At 42.9% G+C, this 27,333-nt stretch overlaps 1 protein-coding gene across 9 annotated transcripts in view; it reads left to right on the forward strand.

The window, feature by feature from the left end:
- DZIP1L (DAZ interacting zinc finger protein 1 like) overlaps positions 1–27,109 on the forward strand; it is an 85,150-nt gene extending 58,041 nt beyond the window's left edge. For all 9 annotated transcript variants that reach the window (XM_049870275.1, XM_049870280.1, XM_049870276.1 and 6 more), the window contains 4 exons: positions 688–895; positions 1,799–1,986; positions 12,229–12,368; positions 22,742–27,109. In XM_049870275.1, the coding sequence (XP_049726232.1) occupies positions 688–895; positions 1,799–1,986; positions 12,229–12,368; positions 22,742–22,900 (695 nt within the window). In that variant the 3' untranslated portion in view covers positions 22,901–27,109. The remainder of the gene's footprint in view (positions 1–687; positions 896–1,798; positions 1,987–12,228; positions 12,369–22,741) is intronic.
- Positions 27,110–27,333: the final 224 nt, after the last annotated feature.

Consider the following 27,333-nt stretch of genomic DNA (forward strand, 5'->3'; position numbering starts at 1 on the left):
CATTGTGACTGAGTCCACACTTACGAGTTTTATGGAACAGTACTTACTCTGACTCTGTAATACACTTTCTCTCTTCTTCTGTTTCCATAAAAAGATTACTGATCTTGGACTCCTCCCTGTGTCTTGATGCAGTTTGGAAAACAAGAGTGTGTGTGTCTAATAGCATGTCTTTGGCACCCTCTTGCAACAAGCAGCATTGAGGAGGAGGGTGTGGGTGGACCTTGAAGGCCCATGTGGTCCTGTGGTGACCTCTGGTGGCAGCAAGGCCTTCCTGCAAGGCTGTCTATACTCCAATGGCTGCAGTTTGGGTGGGTAGAGAGGGGAGATGGCCTTGGTGAGGCCATTCTCTAGGACTTCTGACGTGAGCTGCAGACTTGCTCTTCTTGAGGCTGGCTGACTCCTGTTTGTCTCCTGTAATGACGATATGACCCTAGGACAATCGGCTTGCCCTCCTGGTCTCTGATGAAATGACAGTCCCAACCAGGGACTGGAGTCAGGCCAGTGGTGGGACATCTGGATGGGGTGGGGGTGGGGGAGTAGGGAGTGTAACTACCAAATCTGCTTTGGCTGTTACAGTGTAAAAGTGACTTGTTCGTTCTCTTTCCAATGCTGGACCCTTTTTGTACATTCAGTCCAGCCTGAGGGCCCCGCATAGGTATGCTCTGAAAGTCATTCCTGTGTTTCCAGTCAAAAGCCAGCAGAGCTCACTGGTCACCAAAGAGGCCTATCCGAAGGCTGGGACTCTGCATGTCAAGTCACCATCCAAACCAGCAGAGCTGCCCACGCTGACTCTTCAGAGCTGTGGCCCTGGCCTGACCCAGATGCCCATTCCCACTCCATGCCCCCGAGTGTATGGCTCTGCCAGCAGCCCCGCTTCGTTGGGGCCCCGGCTGAGGTGAGCTCCAGACTCTGCACTCTCATTGGGTTTGTGGTGGAGGGGCCAGCTCCAGATAGCCCTGCTCTGGGCTTCCCACAGGCTTCTGCAGACAAGTGAGGGACAGAGACAGATATGAACAGGAGATGCCTCAGGTGTGATCCAACCTGCACTCTGAAGAAGAAACTGGGGATCCTTTGTTCTCAGCCAAGTAGAGAGAAAGAGAGAGAGAGAAAGAGAGAGATTTACTTCAAGAGATTGACTCATGTGATTGTAGAAGCTAGCAAGTCCAAGATTCATAGGTCAGGCAGCAGGCTGAGACTCTTGGAGGCTTGCATCCCAAGATCTGTAAGGCAGGCAAGGGAAAGAGTGAAGAGTTGAGAAGGAGAGCAAGAGAGAGCAAGTTCTACAGAAATATCTATTTACAGTCTAGAGGCCGAACATACCCTAAGGAAACTCAATTTTCCGTAATGTAATGTAATTGATTGATTACATTATGTGAGGTCATTACATTAAATTGCATTATGGAAGGTCATTATGTTACACTACATGAGATTACATTATGGAACAGCAACTAGTGTTTGGCCAAACTACTGGATACCATAGCCTAGCCAAATGGCACGTAAAATTAACTGTCACACCTCCCCTCCTTTTACCCATTTCTCCCCTAAGCCCCAGTCACCACCTGAAAGGGCTGGGTTCTCAGGCAGGCAGGGATGCCCCTCTGATCCTCATCTTCTGCAAGGAGAAGCTGGTGTGATGGCTGTACTTCAAGATAGTTCCTGGCTGTTGTCTGGGCCCAAGTGACGGGGCAGGACTTGCTCTGGACAAACCAAACCAGTTTGCAAGGTTGTGAAGTTTAACTTAAACTTTTCTTTCTGATGTGTGTACCCCTAATTTTCCCTCCTACATGCAATGTCTCAGTACACCCCCATTTAGTTCTGAAGATGACTCGGAGGGAGACACTGTGCAGTGCGTGTCTCTTCAGCGGCCACAAGTTCCTTCCAGGATGGGGTCCCGGCTGGAAGATGACTGGGACTGGTCTGACACAGAGACCTCAGAAGGAAATGCCCAGCTCTCTGGCAAGGGCTCAGGTGGGCTGGCTTCCTCAGGTGAGTGAACTGTGACGCTGGGGTAGCCCTTTTCCACCCCAGATTTCTCTAAGCCCTGGAAACACCCTTTAATTTTCTTTGGGCCTTCTGATTTGGCATATCTTTCTATTGTGATTTGGAGAGGTTGATCCTCCCTGCCATCAGATATAAGGAGCTCTGGTGGCACAGTTGTTAAGTGCTTGGCTGCTAACCAAAAGGTCAGCAGTTTGAGCCTACCAGCTGCTCCATGAGAAAAAGATGTGGCAGTCTGCTTCCATAAAGATTACAGCCTTGGAAACCCTATGGGGCAGTTCGACTGTCCTATAGGGTTGCTGTGAGTTGGAATCAACAAAATGGCAATCTTGTTTTTTTTAAATAGGCCATCAGACATTTTCTCGGAATAGCAGAGATATCAGTAGAAAGACAGAATTTGGGTGAGATTTATTTTGTCCCTTGTTTCATCATTGAATTGTTTAATTGTTTGAAGTTGTGCGGAGTCCACTTACCCTTTTCTTATCCAGGTTCTTAGCAGTAGAGAATAAACACCAGGCCAGATCCATGAGATGAAATCCTTGCTCTAATAATTGTGAAGGGGCCTAGTAATGCATAAGGCATAGTCTTCTGGTTAAGGATGGATTGGAGAACATTCAGCACCTGAAGCTCCAACCTTCTTAAACCCAGACCATGGTTGTACTTGTGCTCGGGCCTGGGTTGGCAAAGCAGACCCTGAGTGGGCTTAAATAGGCAGCTGTCTGGAAGATCCCAGCCAGTCTCCAAGCCCAGTCGCAGGTGCAGGATGAAGGCCAGAGAGAAAAAGAAAGTTGGTGTTGCATTTTTAACGCAGCAACCCACTCCCAGGTAAGACATGGCCCAGGGGATGCTGTGGTCCTACCCTCTGGCTGGCTACTTTTCCTGAGTAGGAGAGAGTAAGAAGGTAGAGAGAGAAACTGAGAAGGTGAGAGAAATTGAGAGGGTATCTCTCTTATATGCACCCATCTTGGGGAATAGACCAGACATTTTCTGGTCTATGGAACCCTGAGGCAAGAGAGAGAAGGGTTTCTTTCTAAGTTGTCTCTGGGTTTTGTAAACGGTTAACCTGCTAGGCTGTTAACCAAAAGCTTGGCGGTTCTAGTCCACCCAGAGGTACCACAAAAGAAAGGCCTGATGATCTACTTATTAAAAATCAGCCACTGAAGACCCTATAGAGGACAGTTCTTCCATGAAATACGTGGGGTTGAAATAGGTGGGGTTTGATTTTTTGGCTTTCTGTGTTGTCATTCCTGGGTGCCCACCAAGTGTGGCACTGAGCAAATCTCTTTGCATGTGTCCCTCATTTACTCCTCACCCAACCCATGAGGTAAGGCTGTACTACTCACATCCTTACACGTGTAGGAACTACGCCTCCCAGATGCTCAGTTACTTGTTCAAGATTACAGAACCAATGTTATGGCCCATTGATATTATTCTGCATTATGTTTTTGAAGTTAATGTGTTAGAATCGTTTTTACTTGTAAAATAAATTTTTTTTTTTCAGAAAAAAATACCTTTAGCCATTTTCCTAATTTTAAGAATATGGGCACCATCTTTTATGCTGCTTAGGCTCATTAGGTCTAGAGGTCACGCTCAGCACGGTTAACGCTCATGATGGTAAAAGCAGCCTCCGGGGTAAACCTAGGTTACAACTTTAAGGGAACACAGTTTGCTGTGACATTTTCACCTGTATGTATGAAGTCTAACAAACGTAAATTTTGATAACAAAAGAATAATGAGGAGTGGATTTCCCAGCTAGCCTTGAGATATGGAGGGTGACAGCCACAGAAGGTCACATATTGCCTAAAGTCTCCATCCAACAGTCTTTGGGCCATAGCAGTCCTTTTAATATTATAGGAAAGTTCTTTGTCATTTTAAGCAAAGTGACACTGTTTCCTAGAGCTGCATAACAAAGTACCACAAAGTGGGTGGCTTAAAACAAGGAAATTAATTTTCTCAGAGTTCTGCAGGCCAGAAGTCTGAATTCAGGGTGTCGGCAGGGCCATGCCGTCTCGAAAGGCTCTAGGAGAAGATCCTTCCTTGTCTCTTCCAGCTTCTAGTGGCTCTAGGCATTCCTTGGTTTGTGGCTGCCTAACTGTAGGGATGCTATCAGTCGGAATTGACTCGATGGCACTGGGTGGGAACTCCATTTCCTGCCTCTGTTGTCACACAGTGTCCTTCCCTGTCTGTCTTCTCACAAGGACACCAGTTGTAAAGAGATTTGGGCCCACCCTAATGATCTCATCTTAACTAATTGCATCTGCAATGACCCTATTTCCAAATAAAGCCATTTCCTGAGGTTCCAGGGATTAGGACTTCAACAGACCCTTGTGGAGGACATAATTCAAATCATAACAGATATTCAGTCTGTTGATGAACAGGGTATTATAGAAATTTAAGTTAAAGTTATGGTAACTGGAATGAAAATACTCATTAAACTTGTGGTTTTATTTATTTTTTTTCACCTTCACTCACTATATATTTTTTATTGTGCTTTAAGTGAAAGTTTACAAATCAAGTCAATCTTTCATACTAAAATTTTTATACACCTTGCTATATACTCCTAATTGCTCACGCCCTAATGAGACAGCCCTCTCCTTCCCTCCACTCTGTCTTTTCATGTCCATTCAGCCAGCCTCTGACCCCCTCTGCCCTCTCATCTCCCCTCCAGATAGGAGATGCCAACATAGTCTCAAGTGTCTACTTGATCCAAGAAGCTCATTCTTCACCAGTATCTTTTCTATCCCATTGTCCAGTCCAATCCCTGTCTGAAGAGTTGGCTTTGGGAAGGTTTCCTGTCTTGGGCTAACAGGAGGTCTGGGGACCATGACCACTGGGGCCCTTCTAGTCTCAGTCAGAGCATTAAGTCTGGTCTTTTTACGAGAATTTGGGGTCTGCATCCCACCGCTCTCCTACTCCCTCAGGGATTCTCTGTCGTGTTCCCTGTCAGGGCAGTCATCGGTTGTAGCTGGGAACCATCTTGTTCTTCTGGTCTCAGGCTGATGTAGTCTCTAGTTTATGTGGCTGTTTCTGTCTCTTGGGCTCATAATTACCTTGTGTCTTTGGTGTTCATTCTCCCCTGCTCCAGGTGGATTGAGACCAATTGGTGCATCTTAGATGACCGCTTGCTAGCGCTTAAGATCCCAGGCCCCACTCTAAAGTGGGATGTGGAATGTTTTCTTAATAGATTTTATTATGCCAATTGACTTAGATGTTCCCCGAAACTATGGTCTCCAAACCCCTGCCCCTGACACACTGGCCTTCAAAGCATTCAGTTTATTCAGGAAACTTCTTTACTTTTGGTCTAGTCCAGTTGTGCTGACCTCTCCTGTACTGTGTGTTGTCTTTCCCTTCACCTAAAATAGTTCTTGTCTACTATCTAATTAGTGAATACCCCTTTCCTTCCCTCCCTCCCTCCACCCTCTCGTAACCATCAAAGAATATTTTATTTTCTGTTTAAACTATTTCTCGAGTTCTTGTAAGATAGTCTTATACAATATTTGTCCTTTTGCAACTGACTGAAAGGACAAATATTGTATAAGACCACTCAGCATAATGCCGTCCAGATTCCTCCATGCTATGAAATGTTTCACAGATTCATCATTGTTCTATATTGACGCATAGTATTCCATTGTGTGAATATACCATAATTTATCCATTCATCTGTTGATGGGCACCTTGGTTGCTTCCATCTTTTTGCTATTGTAAACAGTGCTGTAATAACACGAGTGTGCCTATATCTGTTTGTGTAAAGGCTCTTATTTCTCTAGGATATATTCCAAGGAGTGAGATTGCTGGATTGTACGGTAGTTCTATTTCTATTTTTTTAAGGAAGCGCCAAATCAATTTCCAAAGTGGATTGTACCATTTTACATTCCCACCAGCAGTGTATAAGTGTTCCAGTCTCTCCACAACCTCTCCAACATTTCTTATTTTGTGTTTTTTGGATTAATGCCAGCCTTGTTGGAGTGAGATGGAATCTCATTGTAGTTTTGGTTTGCATTTCTGTAATGGCTAATGATCGTGAGCATTTCCTCATGTATCTGTTAGCTACCTGAATGTCTTCTTTAGTGAAGTGTCTGTTCATATATTTTTTAATTGGGTTCTTTGTCTTTTTGTAGAGTTTTTGCAGCATCATGTAGATTTTAGAGATCAGGCGCTAATTGGAAATGTCATAGCTGAAAACTTTTTCCCAGTCCGTAGGTAATCTTTTTTATTCTTTTGGTGAAGTCTTTGGAGGAGCATAGGTGCTTGATTTTTAGGAGCTCCCAGTTTTTTTTTTAGTTATCTAGGTTTTCTTCTGCATTGTTAATAATCTTTTGTATACTGTTTATGCCCTGTATTAGGGCTCCTAACGTTGTCCCTATTTTTTCTTCCATGATCTTTATTGTTTCAGATTTTATATTTAGGTCTTTGATCCATTTTGAGTTAGTTTTTGTGCATGGTGTGAGGTATGGGTCTTGTTTCATTTTTTTTCAGATGGATATCCAGTTATGCTAGCACCGTTTGTTAAAGAGACTGTCTTTTCCCCATTTAACTGACTTTGGGCCTTTGTCAAATATCAGCTGCTCATATGTGGATGGGTTTATGTCTGGATTCTCAATTCTGTTCCATTGGTCTATGTATCTGTTGTGGTACCAGTACCAGGCTGTTTTGACTACTGTGGCTGTATAATAGGTTCTTAAATCAGGTAGAGTGAGGCCTCTCACTTTGTTCTTCTTTTTCAGTAATGCTTTACTTATCCAGGGCCTCTTTCCCTAACATATGAAGTTGGTGATTTGTTTCTCCATCCCATTAAAAAAAGCCGTTGGAATTTGGATCAGAATTGCATTGTATCTATAGATGGCTTTTGGTAGAATAGAGATTTTTACAATGTTAAGTCTTCATATCCATGAGCAAGGTATGTTTTTCCACTTGTGTAAGTCTCTTTTGGTTTCTTGCAGCAGTGTCTTGTAGTGTTCTTTGTATAGGCCTTTTACATCTCTCGTAAGATTTATTCCTAAATATTTTATCTTCTTGGGGGTTACTGTAAATGGTATTGATTTGGTGATTTCCCCTTTGATGTTCTTTTTGTTGATGTAGAGGAATCCAACTGATTTTTGTATGTTTATCTTGTATCCTGATAACTCTACTGAACTATTAGTTTCAGTAGTTTTCTTGAGGATTCTTTAGGGTTTTCTGTGTGTAAGATCAAGTCATCTGCAAGTAGAGATACTTCTTCTTCTTTCTTACCAATCTGGGTGCCATTTATTTCTTTATCTAGCCTTATTGCTCTGGCTAGGACCTCCAGCAAAATGTTGAATAAGAGTGGTGATAAAGGGCATCTTTGTCTGGTTCCTGATCTCATGGGGAATGCTTTCAGATTCTCTCCATTTACGATGATGTTGGCTGCTGGCTTTGTATAAATGCCCTTTATTACATTGAGGAATTTTCCTTCTTTTCCTCTTATTTGTTGTTGTTGATTTTGTTTCTGCTGAGTCTCTATTTTTTTTTTAATTTTATTTTGATGTGTAGGATAGTTTGTCTCCTTTGTGTTTACCTTAATATTTACCCTTATTTTTCTAAATTTAAACCTAACTTTTAGTTCTTTACATCGCCTTGTCTTCCTCTCCATATGAAAGATTTATGATTACATTTCTTAGTCCTTCATTGTTTTCATGTTGTCTTCTTTTACATAATAACATCGCTGTTTCCCTGTTTTGAGCGTTTTTTATCTTGATTTATTTTTGTGGTTTCCCTGTCGGAATTGACATCTGGTTGCTCTGGCCAGTGTTGTAGTCTTGGGTTGATACCTGATATTATATTTTCTAACGAAAGAACTGCCTTTAGTATTTCTTGTAGTTTTGGTTGTTTTTTTTTTGAATTCCCTAAAGTTCTGTGTATCTGGAAATGTCCTAATTTCACCTTCATATTTGGGAGGTAGTTTTGCTGGATATATGACTCTTGGTTGGCAATTTTTTTCCTTCAATGTTTTATATAAGTCATCCCATTGCCTTCCTTGCCTGAATGATTTCTGCTGAGTCGTCCGAGGTTATTCTTATTGACTCTCCTTTGTAGGTGACTTTTCGTTTGTCCCTAGCTGCTCTTAAAATTCTCTCTTTATCTTTGGTTTTGGCAGGTTTGATTTTGTCTTGGTGACTTTCTTTTAGAATCTAACTTATGTGGAGTTCGGTGAGCATCTTGGAGAGATAGCATCTCATCTTTCACTATACCAGATGTTTTCTGCCAACAAATCTCCAACAATTCTGTCTGTATTTTCGGTTATCCGTCCCTGTTCTGGTACTCCAGCCACTCTTAGGTTATTTCTCTTGATAGAGTCCCACATGATTTCTTCATTTTTCAAAATTCTTTTATCTGATTTTTCTTCAGATACATTTGTGCCAAGCGCTTTATCTTCAAGTTCAACAATTCTGCTTTCCACTTGCTGAATTCTGCTGCTCTGACTTTCTATTGAGTTGTCTAATTCTGTAATTTTATTGTTAATCTTCTGAATTTCTGATTGCTGTCTCTCTATGGATTCTTGCAGCTTATTAAATTTTTCATTATGTTTTTGAATAATCTTTTTAATTCCTTCAACTGCTTTATCTGTGTGTCCCTTGGCTTGTTCTGCATATTGCCTAATCTCCTTCCTGATGTGTTGAAGGGTTCTGTATATTAATCTTTTATGTTCTGCATATGGTAATTCCAGGAAGGCACTTTCATCTAGAAGATCCCTTGATTCTTTATTTTGAGAGCTTGTTGAAGTTATCATGGTCTGTTTCTTTATGTGATTTGATATTGACTGTTGTCTCTGAGCCATCTGTAAATTATTGTATTAGTTTATTTTATGTTTGCCTACTGTATCCTAGCTTCTTGATTTTTTTTTTTTTTTTGATATGCCCAGATTGGTTACTTGAGTGAGCTACCTTGGTTATTTTAACCTTTGAAGCTGTGACATCCTGTCCCCAGATGGCTATAGCTGTTATGAGGTATATCAGTCTAGGAGTCCATTCACTTTTCTTGTATGGATTCAGCTCAGGTGTCCAGGTAGCTGCTCATCAAGTATGTGCTAAAGGCTGTGTCCTACAGCCTTAGAGGGGTGGGGGTGGTTGGTGTAGATACTGGTATCAGGTTGCAGCAGGGGCTCACACTCCGAACAAGGCAGGGGGCTGAGAATTGTTCCCCAAGTGTCTTTGAGGAAAGTGTGTCCCTTTTCCATAGAGTGTACAGGTGAATGGGTTCTGCACATGGGCCATGGGCACCTAATGCTTTTGGTTTTAAGGACTCAGAGGTACCAGTTATCCTTGAATTGCTGTCGTGGGTGGCTGGGTGCCCTGAGTGGAGCCACCAGTCCTTAGGCCCCTGATGTGGGTAGGTGGACCCTGTTTAATAGGCAAAGTGGTGTCAAACATCAAACGCTGACCTCTCCACTGCACAGCTGAAATGGTTGTAGTCTGCCAACAAGGGCCTATTCTCCTGAAATAGGCCCACACAGGTCCATGCAGGGGGAAAGGTACTCAAAGTCCACGGACCATTTATGCCTGGACAGGAGCTGCTTCTGTCCTGAGCTCCCCAGTTTAGTGGAGCTGGCAAATTATCTTTTCCCTGAATTATGAATTTATTCCTTTTCCAAGACCGGGAGGAGGGCTCTAGGTGCTTAATACAGCCTATCTCATGCTCAAGAAAATCAACAGCCACCGAAGCTGGCTTGAGGGGTGGGTGTGCGGTAAAATAAGTGCAAGTACTTAGCTTTTGCTGAGGGTGCCATTCTCCTCTGGTTCCGGAGGTGTAAGTAGGCTGTTTGGCTGACTGCTTCTCCCTGAGGAAACTGTGGCCGAATGATAGTACCAGCCTGCCACAGCTGTTCCTGGGAATGGTGCCTGGTGGCTCCCAGTGATTCAGATCTGGTAACTCCCCTCTGCTTCTGAACCATCTCTTCCTCCCCCTGCCACTCAGTCCATTTTCTAACTTTGTCTTTGATGTTCAGAGCTCCTAGCTTGTCATAAAGGTAAGTGTTTCATTTGTTTTTGGGGTCTTTGTTGTACAGGGCTCACCAGAAGCATTTGTCTATTCTGTCATCTTGGCCCCACCTCTCCTTATTTGTTTTTGTACTTTAGATGATGGTTTACAGAGCAAACTAGCTTCTCATTAAACAGTTAATAAACGTATTGTTTTGTGACATTGTTTACCAACCCCACGACACGTCAACGCTCTCCCCTTCTCAACCTTGGGTTTCCCCATTACTAGCTTTCCTGTCCCCTCCTGCCTTCTTGTCCTTGCCCCTGGGCTGGTGTGCCCCTTTAGTCTCGTTTTGTTTTATGGGCCTATCTAATCTTTGGATGAAAGGTGAACCTCAGGAGTGACGTCATTACTGAGCTCAAATGGTGTCTGGGGCCATACTCTCGGGGTTTCTCCAGTCTCTGTTAGACCAGTAAGTCTGGTCTTTTTTTTTTAGTTAGAATTTTGTTCTACATTCTTCTCCAGCTCTGTCCAGGACCCTCTTTTGTGATCTCTGTCAGAGCAGTTGGTAGTGGTAGCCGGGCACCATCTAGTTGTGCTAGACTTAGTCTGTTGGAGGCTGTGGTAGTTGTGGTCCATTAGTCCTTTGGACTAATCGTTCCCTTGTATCTTTTGTTTTCTTCATTCCCCCTTGCTCCTGATGAGGTGAGACTAGTGAAGTATCTTATATGGACTTTCAGAAGCTTTTAGTACCCCAGATGTTACTCACCAAAGTAGAATGTAGAACATTTTCTTTATAAACTATGTTATGGCAATTGAGCTATATGTTCCCAGAGACCACGGTCTCCACAGCCCTCAGCTCAGTTATTTGGTCCCTCAGGGAGTTTGGATGTGTCTATGGAGCTTTCATGCAAACTTGTCATTTTCTAACAGGCTACAATGACTAATTGAATAATTTTCTTCTAAAACAACCATGTCAACTCCCATTCTTTCAAAGTTTTCTTGGGCTGTACCTTCTGGCTTCATTTTCTAGCCAAGGCTTAATTCAAGAACATAGAACTCATAGTTTTGTGTTTCCAAAGCTAGTAAGTGGGGGCTCTGGGATTTAAGTTTAGGACTAAGTAATCTGCAAAATTCATGCTTTTAATGAGTTTTGCGGTGCTTTGTCATGCCCACAGCATAATCTCAGCCTGCCAGTCCTTCAGAAACCACCAGAATCAGATCTTCGGAGAGGTAGCAATGGTCTGGCAGGTGGTGTGATAGGATGGAAAGAACACTGAACTGGGAGTCACAAGTACTCAGATACTTCTTGGCTCTCTCACTTGCTTGCCCTTTTACAAGGGGCTTCGATTCCTTTGATGAAAAACGAGGTATTTGGACAAGTTGATTAATGAGGGAGTGAGGAACACAGTACCTTGTACATTCATTGTTGTTAGCTGCCATCAGGTAGGGTCCGACTCATGGTGACCGTATGTTTAATAGAATGAAGGTCTTGCATCATCCTCACAATTTTTGGTGTGTTTGGGTCCATTGTTGCAGCTATTGTATCAATCCATCTCTTGAAGAGATTTCCTCATTTTCACTGACCCTCTATTTTACTAAAAATGATGTCCTTTTCTAATGAACTTGATACATAGCAAAGCCTTAAGAAACATTTCTTAAGTGAATAAATGAACCATGGGCTGTTGCAATGGTAAAAGTCTGTTTGGGTCCTCAGACATTTGAATCCTAGCAGATTGTTGTTAGCTCCCTACTTCTTGATCATACTTGGGTCATGGACGTCGTCTTGGTCTACCATGTCACCAGGGGTCCATTGATAATCTCTGTTACTGTTTAGCCCTCCCTTTCTGCAGAGAGTTCTGCAGAAAGCCTGTCTTGCCTGTAGCTTGCCTGTGCTGATTTACATCTATGATGTTTCTTCTTGTTTCTGTGTGGAGACATTGAAGGAGGATGTCTGCATGTCGGCCACACAGTTCATGTACCAAACTAAGCCGAGGTCACACCTCAGCCTCCTATTAAGAGGGGAGAACAACTTCCTAAGCCTTTGTCACCAGCCAGGTTGCTTAAGTCTGCACGGTTACATTTTTTAAATATTCAGGCCTCTTTTCACCATGCTCATGTTGGCCTGGGCCTTCTCTTTCTCCTTATCCTACTTCTTTGTGGTTACCTTACCTTCTTTCTCTGACCCTTCTCCACACTCCCTATATCCACACAGAACCCTGGACCCAATTCACATGAATGAAGCAGTCATTCTCCGGGTTTTCCCGCTGACACAGCCACTTGTTGCTCTTCCAGGAACTCTGGTACAGTCCATGGTCAAAAACCTGGAGAAGAAGCTCAAGGTTCCGGTGAAGAAGCCATCTGGAGGGGTCAGTCTGTTCTTACTGCCCAATGCTGGGCCACAGAGAGCTGCCATGCCAGGACAGAAGCCTCAGGTAGAGTATAGGATGCTTGGATGCAAATCTCTACAGTGCCTACTCCTAATTTGAGGGGTCTGGGGTGAGAGCTGGGGTGGGAGATCCAACAAGTGGCAGCCTTGTCCTAGTGGGACATTACAGGTGACCTCACTGCCTCCCTCTGCCTCTGCCCAGATCGTGGGATGGCCACCTTGAAATCCTATTTTATTTATTTATTTATTGTGCTGTAAGTGAATGTTTGCAGTCAAGTCAGTTTCTTATACAAAAACTTATACGCACATTGTTGTGTGACCTTAGTTGCTCTCTCTACAATGTGACAGCACAGTTCGCCTCTCCACCCTGTATTTCCCGTGTTGATTCAACCAGCTCCTGTCCCCCTCTGCCTTCTCATCTTGCCTCTGGGCAGGCGCTCCCCACATAGTCTCATGTGTCTACTTGGGCTAAGAAGAACACTCACCAGTAGCATTTTATGTCTTATAGTCCAGTCTAATCTTTGTCTAAAGAGTTGGCTTTAGGAATGGTTTTAGTTTTGGGCTAACAGAGAGACTGGGTGCCATGTCCTCAGGGGTCCCTCCAGTCTCAATCAGACCATTAAGTCTGGTCTTTTTACTAGAATTTGAGTTCTGCATCCCACTTTTCTCCTGCTCCATCAGGGATTCTGTGTTGTGTTCCCTTGTCAGGGCAATCATTGGTAGTATCTGGGCACCATCTAGTTCTTCTGGTCTCAGGCTGATGGAGTCTCTGGTTTATGTGGCCCTTTCTGTTTCTTGGGCTCTTATTTTCCTTGTGTCTTTGGTGTTCTTCATTCTTCTTTGCTCCAGGTGAGTCGAGGCCAATTGATGCATCTTAGATGGCCGCTTGCTAGCACTTAAGACTCCAGACGCCACTCACCAAAGTGGGATGCAGAACATTTTCTTAATACACTTTGTTGTGCCAATTGACCTAGATGTCCCCAGACCCTGACCCCTGCTTCTCTGTCCCTCAAATGGTTTGGTTATATTCAGGAAACGTCTTAGCTTTTTGTTTAGTCCAGTTGTGCTGACCTCTTCTGTATTGTGTGTTGACCTTCCCTTCACCTAAAATAATTCTTGCCTACTATCTAATTAGTGAATACTCCTCTCCCTCTGTTAGCCATCTGAATATCTCCTTTGGTGAAGTGCCTGTTCATATCCTTTGCCCATTTTTCAGTTGAGTTATTTGTCTTTTTGTTGTTGAGGTTTTACAGTATCTTGTAGATTTTACAGATCAGATGCTGATCGGATTTGTCACAGCTAAAAATTTTTTCCCAGTCTGTAGGTTGTGTTTTTATTCTTTTGGTGTTTGATTTTTAGGAGCTCCCAGTTATCGAGTTTCTTTTCTGGTGTTTGTGCATTGTTAGTAATGTTTTGTATACTGTTTATACCATGTATTAGGGCTCCTAGTGCTGTCCCTATTTTTTCTTCCATGATCTTTATCATTTTAGATTTTATGTCTAGGTCTTTGATCCATTTTGAGTTAGTTTTTGTGGATGGTATGAGGTATGGGTCTTTTCATTTTTTTTGCAGATGGGTATCCAGTTGTGCTAGCACCATTTGTTAAAGAGACTGTCTTTTCCCCATTTAACTGACTTTGGGCCTTTGTCAAATATCTGCTGCTCATCACCTTACCCTTGCCATTGAGTCAATTCATAGCGACCCTGTAGGACAGAGTAGAACTGCCCCATAGAGTTTCCAAGGAGCGCCTGGTGGATTTGAGCTGCCGAGCAGCTGCTCATAGGTGGATGAATCTATGTCTGAATTCTCAATTCTGTTCCATTGGTCTGTGTATCTGTCGTTGTACCAGTACCAGGCTGTTTTGACTACTGTGGCAGTATAATATGTCCTAAAATCAGGTCTTGTGAAGCCTCGCACTTTGTTCTTTTTCAGGAATGCTTTACTTATCCAGGGCCTCTTCCCTTTCCATATGAAGTTGGTGATTTATTTCTCCATCTCGTTAGAAAGTGCCATTGGAATTTGGATCAGGATTGCATTGTATCTGTTGACTGCTTTGGGTGCTTTGGGTAGAATAGATATTTTCACACTGTTGAGTCTTCCTATCCATGAGCAAGGTATGTTTTTCCACTTATGTAAGTCTCTTTTGGTTTCTTGCAGTAGTGGCTTGTAGTTTTCTTTTTATAGGTCTTTTAAATCTCTGGTTAGATTTATTCCTAAATATTTTATGTTCTTAGGGGCTATTGTAAATGGTACTGGTTGGTGATTTCTTCTTTGCCATTCTTTCTGGTGGTGTAGAGGAATCCAACTGATTTTTGTATGTTTATATTGTATCCTGATAATTTGCCAAAATCTTGTATTAGTTCCAGTAGTTTTCTTGTGGATTCTTTAGGGTTTTCTGTGTATAAGATCAAATCATTTTCAAGTACAGATACTTTTACTTCTTCCTTACTAATTTGGATGAGCTTTATTTCTTTAGCCTAATTGCTGTGACTAGGACCTCTAGCACAATGTTGAATAAGAGTGGTGATAAAGGGCATCCTTGTCTGGTTCCCGTTCTCCAGACTCTGTCCATTTAGGATGATTTTGGCTGTTGGCTTTGTATAAATGCCCTTTATTATGTTGAGGAAGTTTCCTTCTATTCCTGTTTGCTGAGAGTTTTTATCATGAATGGGTGTTTGACTTTGTCAGATGCCTTTTCTGTATCAATTGATAAGATCATGTGGTTCTTGTCTTTTGTTTTATTTATGTGGTGGATTATGTTGTTTGTTTTTCTGATGTTGAATCATCCCTGCATACCTAGTATGAATCCCACTTGGTCATGGTGAATTATTTTTTGATATGTTGGTGAATTCTATTGGCTAGAATTTTTTTTGAGGATTTTTACATCTAAGCTCATGAGAGATATAGGCCTGTGATTTTATTTTTTTGTGCTGTCTTTACCTGGTTTTGGTATCAGAGTTATGCTGGCTTCATAGAATGAGTTTGGGAGTATTCCGTCCTTTTCTATGCTCTGAAATACCTTTAGTAGTAGTGGTGTTAACTCTTCTCTGAAAGTTTGGTAGAACTCTCCAGTGAAACCATCAGGGCCAGGGCTTTTTCTTTTGTTGGGAGTTTTTTAGTAACTTTTCAATCTCTTCTTTTGTTATAGGTTTATTTAGTTGTTCTACCTCTGTCTTAGTTTAAGTAGGTAGTGTGTTTCTAGAAACTTTTCCATTTCCTCTAGGTTTACAAGTTTGTTAAAGTACAATTTTTCTTAGTATTCTGTTATGATTCTTTTAATTTCAGTTGTGTTTGTTGTGATATCATCCATCTCATTTCTTTTTTGGGTTGTTTGCTTCCTCTCCTGTTTTTCTTTTGTCAGCTAGGTCAGTAGTTTGCCACTTTTATTGATCTTTTCAAACAATCACCTTTTTGTCCTGTTAACTCTTTCGATTGTTTTTCTATTCTCTATTTCATTTAATTCTAATTTTCATTATTTGCTTTCTTCTGGTGCCTAAGGACTTCTTTTGCTGTTCTCTATTATTATTATTTTTTAATTTGTTTGGGTTGTAGGGTTAATTCTTCGATTTTGGCCCTTTCTTCTTTTTGGATGTGTACATTTATTGTTATAAATCGACCTCTGAGCACTGCTTTTGCTGTGTCCCAAAGGTTCTGGTAGGATGTGTTTTATTCTTATTTTATTCTATAAATTTCTTCATTCCATCCTTAATTTCTTCTATAAGTCAGTAGTTTTTGAGTAAGTTGCTGTTCAGTATCCCTGTGTTTGATTTTTTTCCTTGATTTTTCTGTTATTGATTTCTGCTTTTATGGTCAGAAAAGATGGTTTATAATATTTCACTGTTTTGGGTTCTGTTAAGGCTTGTTTTATGGCCTAATATGTGGTCTATTCTGGAGAATGTTCCACGTGCGCTGGAAAAGAAAGTATCCTTGGCTGCTGTTGGGTGGAGTATTCTGTATATGTCTATGAGGTCAAGCTGGTTGATTGCGGCATTTAGATCTTCCGTGTCTTTTATCGAGCTTCTTTCTGAATGTTCTGTCCTTCACTGAAAGCGATGTGTTGAAGTCTCCTATTACTGTGGCCCTGTCTGTCTCTCTCTTCAATGATGTTAGAATTTGTTTTATGTATTTCGGAGCCCTGTTGGTGGGTGCGTAAATATTTATTATGTTTATGTCCTCCTGCTGTGTTGACCCTTTACTCATTATATAGTGTCCTTCTTTATCCTTTGTCGTGGGTTTTACTTTAAAATCTATTTTGTCAGAAATTAGTATTGCCACTCCTGCTCTTTTTTGATTGTTGTTTGCTTCATATATTTTTTCCCATACTTTGAGTTTTAGTTTGTGTCTCTAAGTCAGAGGTGTGTTTTTTGTAGGCAGCATATAGACGGATCGTGTTTTTGTTTTTTTTTTAAATCCATTCTGCCCCTCTCTGTCTCTTTATTGGTGCATTTAGTCCATTTACATTCAGCGTGGTTATTGATAGTTTAGTGCTGCCATTTTGGTGTGTTTTCTTTTGTGTTGTTGACAGTTTCTTTGTTCTAAATTTTCTGTGCTGAGTCGTTTTTCTTTATGTATTTTCTTTTCCTCTTTTTCATTGTTGTTGCTTTTGTATTTGCTGAGTCTTTATGTTTTTCTTGTTTTTTTATTTTGATGCATAGAATTGTTAGTTTCCTTTGTGGTTACCTTAATATTTACCCCTATATTTCTATGTTTAAACCAATCTTTTATTTCTTTGTATCACCTTGACTTCCTCTCCATATGAAAGATCTGTGACTATTCTTTTTACTCCATCGTTTTTGTTAGAGTTGGATTTTTTTGGTTAGAACTGTTAGTTGGTATGTGGGCTCAGGAGTCCGTTGACTTTTCTTGTATGGATTCAACTCAGATGTCCAGATAGTCACTAAGTGTGTGGTGCAGGGTCTTACCTACAGTCCTAGACGAGCAGGGGTGATTGGTGTAGGCACAGGGGCAGTAGGGGGTCATGCGCTGAGCAAGGCAGGGGGCCAACAACTGCCACTGGGAGTGTGTTTTGAAAGCATGTCCCTGTTCCTTAGAGCACATAGGTGGGTGGGTGTTGCATCCGGACTATGGGTACACAATACTGTTGGCTATAAGGACTGGGAGACACTACTTATTCTGTACCCCTGTTGTGGGTGACTAGGTGTCATGGGTGGAGCCACCAGTCCTCAGGCCCCTGATGTGGGTAGATGAGGACCCTACATAATAGGCAGAGAGGTGTCAAATGTCATGAGCCTGCCTCTCCACCATATAGCTGAAACAGACTTCAGGTATATACACTGTTGTACTGTGCTAATGAGGGCCTGTGCTGTTGAAATGGGGCCACACAGGCCTAGGCAGGGGTGAAAGGCATTCAAAGTCCATGGACCCCGTTTGCCTGTGCCCAGGCAAAGGATCTGTTTCTGCCCTGAGTTCCCAGTTTAAGGGAGCAACCAGATTATTATTTCCCTATTTGTTAATTTGTTCCCTCACCAGGGCCTGGAGAATGACTCAGGGCGAATGCAGGGTCCTTCTTCTGGCCCAGGGGATGCAGCTGGCTGGGATCCAGTGCAGAGTGGGAAGGGAGCAGGTAAGTGGGTGAGAGGTTTTTCCTGAAGGGGGGTATTTTTAGATTGCGGTACTTATCGTTTGCTGACTGCAGGCCATTTCTCACTTGTTCTGGATGGTTGAGGAGACTCTCCGATGTTCAGCATCCCCCAATGTGGAAAATGAATCCTGAACGCCTCTGCTTGCCTCACCATATTTCTTCCTCTCCCTGCCATTCTGTCCGATTCATCAACTTTGCCTTTGATATTCAGGGCTCCAAGTTTGTCATATATAATTGATTCATTTTTTTTTTTCCTGGTCTTTATTGCAAGAGTAACCACAGGAAGTGTCTGACTACTCTACCATCTTGACCCCGCCTCCAATCTTTTATTTCTTTATGTGCCTTGACTTCATCTCCATATGAAAGATCTGTGTCTACATTTTTTTGTCCCTCTTTTTTGTTTTAAAGTTGTCATCTTTTATGTAATGATGTTTCTCTGTTTTAAGTGTTTTAGCTTTGATTTATTTTTATGATTTCCCTATCTGGGTTGATATCTAATTGCTTTGTCCTGTGTTCTCGTCTTGGAATCGTATCTGATTTTATTGACTTTCTAACCAGAGGACTCCCTTTAGTATTCTTGTAATTTTGGTTTGGTTTTTTGCAAATTCCCTAAACTTCTTTTTGTCTGGAAAAGTCCTAATTTCACCATCATATCTGAGAGACAGTTTTGCTGGATATATAATTCTTGGCTGACAATTTTTTTCCTTCAAGGCTTTATATATGTCATCCCATTGCGTTCTTTCCTGCATAGTTCCTGCTGAGTAGTCTGAACTTAGTCTTATTGACTTTCCTTTGTAGGTGACTTTTTGTTTACCCTTAGCTGCTCTTAAAATTCTCTCTTTATCTTTGGTTTTGGCAAGCTTGATTATAATATGTCTTTGTGACTTTCTTTTGAGATGTTTCGTGTGGGGTTTGATGAGCATCTTGGATAGATATCTTCTCATATTTCACAATATCAGGGAAGTTTTCTGTAACAAATCCTCAACAATTCTCTCTCTATTTTCTGTTATCCCTCCCACCCCTTTCTGGTACTCCAAGCACTCGTAGATTATTCCTCCTGATAGAGTCCCACATAGTTCTTAGAGTTTCTCCGTTTTTAAAATTCTTTTACCTGCATATAGAACTCTTCAAAAGATCAGGAAAGAGATAAGGCAAAGTGCAGAACAAGCCAAGAAACACACAGACAAAGGATTAGAGGAACTTAAGCAGATTATACAAGAGCATAATGACAAATTTAATAGACTGCAAGAATCCACAGACAGCAAGCAGAAATTCAGAAGACTAAAAATGAAATTTCAGAATTAGATAACTGTTTTTTTTATGTTGTTGTTAAGTGCTTCATCTTCAATCTCACTAATTCTGATTTCCATTGCCTCAATTCTGCTCCTATGACTTTCTATTGAATTATCTAATTCTGAAATTTTATTTTTAGTCTTCTGAATTTCTGTTTGCTGTCTCTCTGTGGATTCTTGCAGTCTATTAAATTTGTCAAAAAAATTTTTAATTAAATTTGTCATTATGCTCTTGTATAATCTGCTTAAGTTCCTCTAATGCTTTGTCTGTGCATTTCTTGGCTTGTTCTGCATTTTGCCTTATCTCTTTCCTGATCTTTTGAAGAGCTCTGTATATTCATCTTTTTATTAGCCTCTGGTAATTCCAGGAAGTTATCTTCATCTGGAAGATTTCTTGATTCTTTGTTTTCAGACCTTGCTGAAGTCATGGTCTGCCTCTTTATCTGATTTGATATTGGCTGTTGTCTCTGAGCCATCAATAGGTTATTATATTTATTTACTTAATGTTTGCTTACTGTGTACCAGCTTCTTGTTTTCTTTTGTTTTGATATGCCCAAATAGGTTGCTCAAATGAGCTAGTTTGATTATTAGCACTTTTGAAGCTCTGACATCCTGTCACCAGGGGGTTAGACCTGCTACTAGGTATATGAGCCCGAAGTCCATTTACTTTTCCTGTATGGATTCAACTCAGGTGTCCAGGTAGTCAGTCATCAAGTAAGTGGTGCAGGGTCTCACCTACAGTCTTAGATGAGTAGGCATGATTGGTGTAAGCACAGATGTCTGGGGGCAGTAGGGGGTCATGTGCTGAGCAAGGGAGGGGGCTGACAGCCACCCCTGAGAGTGTGTGAGGAAAGCGTGTCCCTGTTACCCAGAGTGTGTAGGTGGGTGGGTTTTGCAGCTGGACTATGGGCACCCAATACTGTTGGTTGTAAGGACTGGGAGGCACCACTAATTCTTGGATTCCTGTCGTGGGTGGCTAGGTGGTGTGGGTGGAGCCATCAGTTCTCAGGCCCCTGATGTGGGTAGGTAAGGACCCTTCTTAATAGGCAGAGTGGTGTCAAATATCACGAACCTGCCTCTCCATCATATAGCTGAAATAGTTGAAGTTAGACTTCTGGTGTATACCCTGTCGGATTGTGATAATGAAGGTCTACACTGTTGAAATGGGTCCACACAGGTCTGTGCAGGGGGGAAAGGCATTCAAAGTCCACGGACCCCTTATGCCTGTGCCTAGGCAAAGGATTTGTTTCTGCCTTGATTCCCTAGCGTAGGGGAACTGGCAGACTTTTTTTTCCCGTTTGTTAGTTTGTTCCTTCTACAAGGCCAGGAGAATGGCTCAGAACGCACAACAGGTCCTAGTTCTGGCCCAGTGAAAGTGACTATCACTGAAGCTGACTTGGGACCCAGTGCAGAGTGGGGAGGAGTCAGGTAAATGAGAGAGAGGTTTTTTTCCCAAATGGTTGTATTTTGCTCCACGTGGTAGATTAGATGCAAATATTTTTCTTTTGCTGATTGCGTGCTGCTTTTTGCTGATTCTGGAGGTGTGAGTGGACTCTCCGCTGCTTGGTCTCTACCGATGTGGAAAATGTGTCCCGAATGCCACTGCTTGCCTCACCATGCTTGTGCCAATGGATCTGGCCTGTGGGGTGCCGGTTCCCATTGGGCCAGGTCTGGCAACTCCTCACTGCTTCTGAACCATCTTTCCCTCCCCCTGCCATTCAGTCTGATTTAACTTTGCCTTTGATGTTCAGGGCTCCTAGGTTGTCATATATAATTGATTCACTTGTTTTTTCAGGTCTTTGTTGTAAGAGGGACCACAGGAAGCATCTGACTACTCTGCCATCATGGCCCCGCCTCTTTGAAATACTATTTGTACATGCTGTTTGTGGCAATGTTAACATTAAAAGGTCTTTCAGTTCATTATACAAGCAGCTACTCAGTAGGTTTAGTTTCTGCTGACCAATGCATGCTCCCATTTCCTACCTGTGAGAGAATCTCAGAACTGGTTCTGTGTCTGGCTTCCCACATTTGCTGCCCTCTTCCAGTTCTGTTTCACCTCACGTGGACTGCTCCCTATTCCTTTACTCTGCCAGCGACTTCAACAGAATGGGGTAGTGGAGTGGCAATCACACGGCATGTCAGAATAGGCACAACAGGAAACGGAATATTTAGATCACTGAGAATGTCCTGATGGCCTTGGTGTGCTCAGGCTCTGGCCACCATCAGATTTAGAGCTTAGATGTTCAGCCTCCCCACCATTACCAAACCCTCCTCACTGCCCTCTTCTCCTCCTTGCCAGGGAACAACTCTCACATTCCTGTTATTTTCTTAGAAAAATTTAGATATCTCTTTACACTCTCATTTCTCACCTTTCTCAACCAAAAAGGTACATCTTAGGATGAGCAATGTTAAAAAACCCAAAAACCACTCTGTCGAGTATGTTCTGACTCACAGTGACCCCATAGGGTTTCCAAGGCTGTAAAACTTACGGAAGCAGACTGCCATATCATTCTCCTGAGGAGTGGCCTGTGGGTTCCAACTGCCAAAGTTTTGGGTAGCAGCCAAGTGCTTTAACCACTGTGCCATCAGGGCTCCTATGAGCAATGGTACTGCTCTGAAATGCAGAAATAGTGGGCAATCAGTTTTTGGTTTTCTGTTGCCCCGGTTTTTCTTCATACTGTATTTAGTTTATCACACAGCTCATGTATGTTTGTGAGTCATGAGTCCAGATGATAAAAAAAAAAAAAAAAAAAATGATTTAACCCTTTTCCTACATTGTAAAGTAAGGTCAACAGCCCAAAATGGGTTGAGGCCCTATTCAGAGCATGCCTGCTACCCTGGTCCCTGGCTGGTTTCTGATTGGTTGACCTTATATTCTAGGAGAAAATGCATAGGATGGCTTATGTCAAAACCCAGGTGACCATGGAGCCTCTGGGCTAGCAGGGCACTGAGAACCCTGGTGGAGAAGGCCTGGGCTGCGTGCAAGTTCCTGTAGTCCGAGGGGAACCTGGCCAACTCTGAACCTTACATTGACTGCAGTCCAGACACTTTTCTGGCTGAAGGGTTCCCGGTACTCCTGAGCTCCCCTCATGTTCTTTCAGTCTCAATGCTCACCAGGCCTGAGAAAGCCAGTCTGAGAGGCTGTAGGTATTTTAGCCCATAGTGTATTCAGCTCAAGAACCTGGAATGGTCAAGGCTTTGGGCTTTCAGCTCTATCAAGTGTGGAGAATTAAAAAACATGCACAAAGTTAAAACAAGAGCAACCTAATCTGCACATAGGCCTTTCCAAGGAACTTGTCTTGGTTTGCTTAGTGGTATTGCAGGGGATACGTTACAGTGATTGAAATCACTCTGGCCCCAGGTTTCAGAAGTAGGCTTTCAAAGACAGGGAGACTTGAGAAGGCAGGAGGAGCAGTATCTCCCTACTGCTTCCTTCCAAATCTGCGTTTTGTCCCCATTTTCATCCTGTGTCTGCTGCCTCCTCCCTGGTCCCATGCATTTTCTTCTCCCTCTCCTCTCCTGCAGGTATCTGAAGATGAAAGTGACTTGGAGATCTCGTCCTTGGAGGACCTCTCCCAGGACCTGGACCAGGAGAAGCCGAAAACCTTGTCTTGTTCACAGCTCCCTGAGAAGTTTGGCAGCAGCCCTTGGAGCTCCAGTCGATCCAGGGTCCCTGGATGGTGATCTGGCCCAGAGCCTGGCTGGCCAGAAGGACCCGCCTTGTCACTCTGCTGGGGCCACCTCAGGTCCCACCCAACAGAAGGGGCTGCTGGGCTTCTTGTTTTCACCAATGACCAAGAAGTTTTCTCCCTTTGAAGAGAAACTGAGTAGGGGAGAAATATGATTTCTTCTCACCCCACCTATGAGGGGTCCTGCCCCAGAGGGCCAAGAGTGCCTGGCTGGGTGCCCGTGGGTCTCAAGGATGGTGAAATGGCTATAATAGGACCTCCAAGCACTTTGTTTCCATGACCTCCACGTCCACACCAGGCTGGAAGGAGCTACATGGTTTTCATTCCTGAGCATTTAATAAACCTGGAGGAACTCTGTGGAGATGGGTCTTATATGTGGAGATGGGTCTTATATGTGGTCCTTTTCAGGACAGATGCCTCCATCAATCATTCAATGATTGGTCCAAAGTCATTTATAGAGTGCCTACTCTGTGCCAGGCCCTCTAGCATTTCACTACCAAGTTGGGAGTACAGGCAGAGGTGAGTGGGGCAGTAAGTCTACAGCTAATGACAGTAAACCGAAAACCAAACCCTTTGCTGTTGAGTTGATTCTGACTCATGGCAACTCCATCTGTTATAGAGTAGAACTGCTCCATAGGGTTTTCTTAGCTTTAATCCTTATGGAAATAGATCTCCAGGCCTTACTTCTGCAGTTCTGCTGGGTTGATTTGAACCATCAACCTTTAGGTTGGTAGCTGAGTGCAAACTGTTTGAGCCACCCAGTAGTAAATCCAATGGAAGAGATTAGGGTGTTATGGGAACATAGAAGAGGTTACCCGACGCAGCTGGTATTATCTTGGAGAACTTCCAGAGTTGTGATGTCTAGAAGGATTTATTCATGGTAGGAGGGAAGAAGGGCCATTTGGCTGGGGGCTTATACCCCAAAGGACCACAAATTTCATTTTTGACATCTCTAAAATCTAAAATACATAACCATTGTATATTTTTTTAGCTTTGGGATGAAGTTGATAAGAGTGCAAGAGGTTTATTGAGGAGTAACAGTTGTGAAAGGTAAAGGTTGGGGAAGCAGGGTTGGGCAGGGAGAGAGAGCTTCAGACTGTGAAGCAGATCTTACCCCTATGAGAGGAAAGAAGAGGAAGCAGAAAGGGCAGGGAGAGCCCTAGACTATAATTGCAGGGCTGACCAACCCTCCACCAATCCAATAGGGAGCTCCAGATCAATAACTGCCCCCTACAGAGTGGCCCATTGGGCAGGCATGGCCAAGCCCTTGTACTCCCACCCTGCTCAATCATTGTCTGGGCTGCCCAGGAAGAGCTAAGCCTCTACTTGTAAAGCTGAGATGAATCTTGTCAACTAACTGCAGTCCTCATGGCTAAACAGCAATTTCTTTCCTGAAGAACTTCTGTGTCTGTCACAGCAAAATATATATTTAACTTTTTATTATGGAAAATTTCAAACATATGCAAAAGTAGAGGGAATAGAGTGATGAGTCCATGTCCCCATCATCCAGCTTCAGCCATTGTCAACTCATGGCCAATCTTGTTTCATCTATAGCCCACCACCTTTCTCTCTACAATCCTGGCTTCTTTTGATCTTTGGTAGGAGAAACCAGGGGAAGCATGACAGAGGAAAGACATTGCAGAGAGCAAAAGGGATCTGGTGGTGGGGTGAGGTTGTAGGAGGAAATGAGGGTTAGAGTATCATGAGACTAGAGTATTGGTGGTGGTGGTGGTTAGCTCCTGTTTAGTTGTCCTGGGACTCATGGAGACCATGCACAAGGGAAAGAAACAATGCCCAGTCATGTGCCATACCCACGATTGGTTGTGGATCGGACTGTTGTGATCCATAGGGTTTTCACTGGCTGATTTTCAGAAGTAGATTGTCAGACCTTTCTTCCTAATCCATCTTAGTCTGGAGGATCCGCTGAAACATGTTTCACATCATAGCAACTTGCAAGCCTCTGCTGACAGATGGGTGGTGGCTATGTATGAGGTGCATTGGCCAGGAATGGAACTCTGCTGGAAGGCGAGAATTCTTACAAAACTTTATGTGGGGATTGGGTCCAGAATAGACAATTTGATCCCATTTTAGATCTCACACCTTTGAACAACTGAGGGAGTATAGAATGGATGATCCCAGTAGTGTGAGAGGAAGGGGAAGGGACAGCAAGTGGGAGTAGTAATGGGCGTTCATCCCCCTCATATCTCCTTTTCTGTAAACAGCCAAGTTTTCCTATTCACTGGGGTTAGGTAAGGTCCTGGTGGTGCAGTGGTTAAGAGGTACGGTCTGCTACGGCTGCTAACCAAAAGGTCGGCAGTTCAAATCCACCAGCCGCTCCTTGGAAACCCAGTGGAGCAGTTCTACTGTCCTGTAGGGTCACTATGAGTTGGAATCGACTCAACAGCAATGGCTTTTTTTTATTATTATTACAGGATTAGGTAGGGGACATGTAGACTATGCTTGTGGTGCCTGGAGCTGCATTCTTGATTTCTCCTACTGCATTCTGATTTCACACAGCTTTGAGCATACTTCCCAGCACATTGCTAGCCTCCCACATCACACACATGCCCTGGGATCTCTGCTTTTTGCCTGAGCATTCTCTCTGATGCTATGGAAATCTGCACAGCATACTTGCAGGGGCAACCTGGAAGTAGGGGAGAGAGAATGCTTCCAGGGACAGTCCACAACCAAGGAGGAATGGGAGTTGGCGAGTAAATGCTCCAGCCTTCTTGGGCTTCTGTGGGACAACTTTTGAGGCTTATTTCACATAGTTCTTCAGAGAGCCCAGTGCAAGTGAGTCCCACATGCTCATAGCAGTTACCACTTATGTGCACCCGTTGGTTGGCCTTTCTCCCTCTTGTTTATTTTTCTCACTCACTTCTGCAATTTAGGAGCATCTCTGAAATAAATTAACCTGCATCCAAGTCCTTACCTCAGACTCTGCTTTCAGGGGGAACTGAAATGAAGATAGGAAGAATGTGTGTGTATGTCTGTGTGTGTGTATGCTGGTGATAATTACCAGTGAGAATACTTTGTTTTTGAATGTTCATTATAAAATTCAGTGTTTCTAAATGTGGTTTTCTATGGACTTTGACTTGTCTACTAGCATTACTTTTGCATCGCTATGCTGTTCACCCCTCCTCACTTTCAAATACATTACTTTTTTTTTTTATTAACTTTTATTGAGCTTCAAGTGAACGTTTACAAGTCAAGTCAGACTGTCACATATAAGTTTATATACACCTTACTCCGTACTCCGACTTGCTCTCCCCGTAATGAGTCAGCCCTTCCAGTCTCTCCTTTTGTGACAATTTTGCCAGCTTCCAACGCTCTCTATCCTCCCATCCCCCCTCCAGACAGGAGATGCCAACACAGTCTCAAGTGTCCACCTGATATAAATAGCTCACTCTTCATCAGCATCTCTCTCCTACCCACTGTCCAGTCCCTTTCATGTCTGATGAATTGTCTTCGGGAATGGTTCCTGTCCTGTGCCAACAGAAGGTTTGGGGACCATGACCGCCGGGATTCCTCTAGTCTCAGTCAGACCATTAAGTATGGTCTTTTTGTGAGAATTTGGGGTCTGCATCCCACTGATCTCCTGCTCCCTCAGGGGTTCTCTGTTGTGCTCCCTGTCAGGGCAGTCATCGGTTGTGGCAGGGCACCAACTAGTTCTTCTGGTCTCAGGATGATGTAGGTCTCTGGTTCATGTGGCCCTTTCTGTCTCTTGGGCTCTTAGTTATCGTGTGACCTTGGTGTTCTTCATTCTCCTTTGCTCCAGGTGGGTTGAGACCAATTGATGCATCTTAGATGGCCACTTGTTAGCATTTAAGACCCCAGACGCCATATTTCAAAGTGGGATGCAGAATGTTTTCATACTAGAATTATTTTGCCAATTGACTTAGAAGTCCCCTTAAACCATGGTCCCCAACCTCCCGCCCTTGCTCCGCTGACCTTTGAAGCATTCAGTTTATCCCGGAAACTTCTTTGCTTTTGGTCCAGTCCAGTTGAGCTGACCTTCCATGTATTGAGTATCGTCCTTCCCTTCACCTAAAGCAGTTCTTATCTACTAACTAATCAGTAAAAAACCCTCTCCCATCCTCCCTCCCTCCCCCCCTCGTAACCACAAAAGTATGTGTTCTTCTCAGTTTATACTATTTCTCAAGATCTTATAATAGTGGTCTTATACAACATTTGTCCTTTTGCCTCTGACTAATTTCGCTCAGCATAATGCCTTCCAGGTTCCTCCATGTTATGAAATGTTTCACAGATTCGTCACTGTACTTTATCGATGCGTAGTATTCCATTGTGTGAATATACCACAATTTATTTAACCATTCATCTATTGATGGACACCTTGGTTGCTTCCAGCTTTTTGCTATTGTAAACAGAGCTGCAATAAACATGGGTGTGCATATATCTGTTTGTGTG

This window comes from Elephas maximus, chromosome 26 (assembly GCF_024166365.1).
Source record: "Elephas maximus indicus isolate mEleMax1 chromosome 26, mEleMax1 primary haplotype, whole genome shotgun sequence".
Taxonomy (NCBI): domain Eukaryota; kingdom Metazoa; phylum Chordata; class Mammalia; order Proboscidea; family Elephantidae; genus Elephas; species Elephas maximus.